This window comes from Austrofundulus limnaeus, unplaced genomic scaffold, assembly GCF_001266775.1.
Source record: "Austrofundulus limnaeus strain Quisiro unplaced genomic scaffold, Austrofundulus_limnaeus-1.0 Scaffold1078, whole genome shotgun sequence".
NCBI lineage: Eukaryota > Metazoa > Chordata > Actinopteri > Cyprinodontiformes > Rivulidae > Austrofundulus > Austrofundulus limnaeus.
In genome coordinates this window covers 63,166-66,453 of record NW_013953480.1, presented here as the reverse complement: position 1 = coordinate 66,453, position 3,288 = coordinate 63,166, and the positions used below count along the sequence as shown (strand labels likewise).

At 44.3% G+C, this 3,288-nt stretch overlaps 1 protein-coding gene across 1 annotated transcript in view; it reads left to right on the top strand.

Moving 5' to 3' along the window:
- Positions 1–3,288, top strand: part of LOC106534040 (coiled-coil domain-containing protein 180) — a gene marked incomplete at its 5' end in the record, with an annotated part of 21,732 nt that overhangs the window by 2,888 nt on the left and 15,556 nt on the right. Inside the window, 7 exon segments of the mRNA XM_014030540.1 lie at positions 671–769; positions 855–938; positions 1,018–1,160; positions 1,245–1,303; positions 2,392–2,452; positions 2,610–2,699; positions 2,903–2,969. Of these exon segments, the coding sequence (XP_013885994.1) occupies positions 671–769; positions 855–938; positions 1,018–1,160; positions 1,245–1,303; positions 2,392–2,452; positions 2,610–2,699; positions 2,903–2,969 (603 nt within the window).

Genomic DNA, 3,288 nt, shown 5'->3' with positions numbered 1-3,288 from the left:
CTGTCCCTGTCCCTGTCTCTGTCTCTGTCCCTGTCTGTCTGTCTCTGTCTCTGTCCCTGTCTGTCCCTGTCCCTGTCTCTGTCCCTGTCCACAGTCCCTGCTGTCTGTCTCTGTCTCTGTCTCTGTCCCTGTCTCTGTCCCTGTCTGTCTGTCTGTCTCTGTCCCTGTCTCTGTCTCTGTCTCTGTCCCTGTCTCTGTCCCTGTCTGTCTGTCTGTCTCTGTCTCTGTCTCTGTCTCTGTCTCTGTCTCTGTCTCTGTCCCTGTCCCTGTCTCTCTGTCTCTGTCCCTGTCTGTCTGTCTCTGTCTCTGTCTCTGTCCCTGTCTGTCTGTCTCTGTCTCTGTCTCTGTCCCTGTCTGTCTGTCTCTGTCTCTGTCTCTGTCTCTGTCCCTGTCCCTGTCTCTGTCCCTGTCTGTCTGTCTCTGTCCCTGTCCCTGTCTCTGTCCCTGTCTGTCTGTCTCTGTCCCTGTCCCTGTCTCTGTCTCTGTCCCTGTCTCTGTCTGTCTGTCTCTGTCCCTGTCTGTCTGTCTCTGTCTCTGTCTCTGTCTCTGTCTCTGTCTCTGTCCCTGTCTCTGTCTCTGTCTCTGTCTCTGTCCCTGTCTCTGTCCCTGTCTCTGTCTCTGTCCCTGTCTCTGTCTCTGTCTCTGTCTCTGTCTCTGTCCCTGTCCACAGTCCCTGCTGTCTGTCCTGCAGGCAGCCATCAGTAACCAGCAGCAGTCTGTGATCAGCAGCAGGTTGGAGGACATCAAGAGGACCATGGAGAACAAACAGGTAAACATTCTGTGTTCATCAGTCTCAGAACCAGAACCTAGTTCTGCTCTAGTTCTGGTTCTGGTTCTGGATCTGTCCCCTGCAGGTGTCTCCAGATGAGGTTTGTTGTCTCCTGTCCTCCACTCATGAAGACATCTCAAAGCGCTGTCAGTACCTGGACTACAGTCTGGTAGGTCTCTTCTGGTCTTCATGGTCTCTCTCGGACCCTCCAGAACCTCTCTGACGTCAGGATGTGTTTGTGTGTTCAGAACTCTGCGGTTCAGGACAGCCTGGTTCTGTCGGCTCATCCTGAATCCAGGAAGCAGGTCAGACTGTCCACTCAAAGCGGGTCGCTGCAGCTGAGCAGAACCGGAGTGGACTTTTATGAAGACCCTGTTGTTGGGGTGGTCCGGTCCGTTACAGCACCGACCTCTGCAGGAAGTTAAAGTTCTGAAGAACCAACTGGGTCAAAACATGTCTTCTTTAAACCCTCCAGGTTCTCTTTGGTCCAGGATCCTGGAGCAGAAAACACTCAGAGAAGAAGAACACCAGCTGGTAAACAACGACAAACAACAACAACAACAACAACAACAACAACAACAAAAACAACTACAACAAACACACAACAACAAACAACAATAAACAACAAAAACAACTACAACAAACAAATAACAACAAACAACAATAAACAACAAAAACAACTACAACAAACACACAACAACAAACAACAATAAACAACAAAAACAACCACAACAAACAAACAACAACAACAAACAAACAACAACAAACAAACAACTACAAACAAACAAACAACAACAAACAAACAACAACAAACAAACAACTACAAACAAACAAACAACAACAACAAACACCAACTACAACAACTGCAACAAACAAACAAACAGCAACATCAACAAAATCTACAACAAACAAACACAACAACAACAAACAACAACAAAAAACAACAACTGCGACAAATAAACAAAAAACAACAAATAGCAAAACCACAAAAAACAAATACAACAAACAATGACCATAACAATTAAGTACAACAAATAACAACAACAAACTACAACAAACAAACAAATAAACAACAACCACAACAAACAAACAACAGCAACAACATACAACAAACAACAACAAAAACTACAACAAACAAACAACAAACATTAACTACAACAAACAAACATCAACCACAACAAACAAGTACAATAAATAACAAACAAACAGCAACTGCAAAAGACAAACAACAACACACTAACAACAGCAAACAACAACAAACAACAACTACAACAAACAAAAAACAAAAAACAACATACAACAACAAACAACAACTACAAAAAACAAACAAATAAACAAGAACCAACAACAAAAACTACAACAAACAAACAAACAACAAACATTAAATAGAACAAACAAACAACAACCACAACAAACAAGTACAACAAATAACAACAAGCAAACAAGTACAAAAAACAAACAACAAGCTAACAACAGCAAACTACAATAATAACCAATAAACAACAACCACAACTTACAAAATCAAACAACAACAACAACAAACATCCTGTGGTTCTGACTGCAGTTCTGCAGTTTTGGATCAACACTTCCTGTTTTTATTTGTTGAGTTGTTTTTCTTGCAGCTGGTTCTGTTTCAGCTCAGAGTTCGGTCCAACATCAGCAGATGAGCATCAGCACCCAGAGGTAAACGGATCCACTGGTACCAGAACCAGAACCTAATCTTCATGATTTAATAACTGAGGCTGACCCAGTGGTTCTGATAGCAGAACTCTGGTACCGAGTTGTAGATGTGTCCATCAGAATGTTTGTTTTTGTTTGTGTGTTTTGTTGTCATCATGAGGAAAGGCAGCAGGCCCGCCAGAACCGACATCAGAACTGAGAAAAGGTTCCAGATCTTTGGATCCAAACAGGAAGCAGAGCTGAGCCCACAGTGAGTCACATGATGGGGTTTGGTTCTGGGTCAGTCTGTGAGGCAGCAGAACTCGGACTGAACCGCAGAGCATGATGGGAAATCATTTGGACAGAACCAGTAGTCTGGGTTTCAGAACCGACCGTCCTGACCCACAACAAACAACAACAACAACAACAACAACAACAACAAACCTAACAAGTTATTGAACTGTTTTCTCTCAGATCTTTCAGCTCAACTCTGCAGTCCATCCTGTGGACCACCAACGACACGGTCCTGCAGCTCTCTGAGGTACCTGAGACACACCTGGAATAACCCGAGACACCTGGACTAACATGAGACACCTGGACTAACCTGAGATTCACCTGCACTAACCTGAGACTCACCTGGACTAACCTGAGACTCACCTGGACTAACCTGAGATTCACCTGCACTAACCTGAGATTCACCTGCACTAACCTGAGACACACCTGGACTAACCTGAGACTCACCTGGACTAACCTGAGACTCACCTGGACTAACCTGAGATTCACCTGCACTAACCTGAGATTCACCTGCACTAACCTGAGACACACCTGGACTAACCTGAGACTCACCTGGACTAACCTGA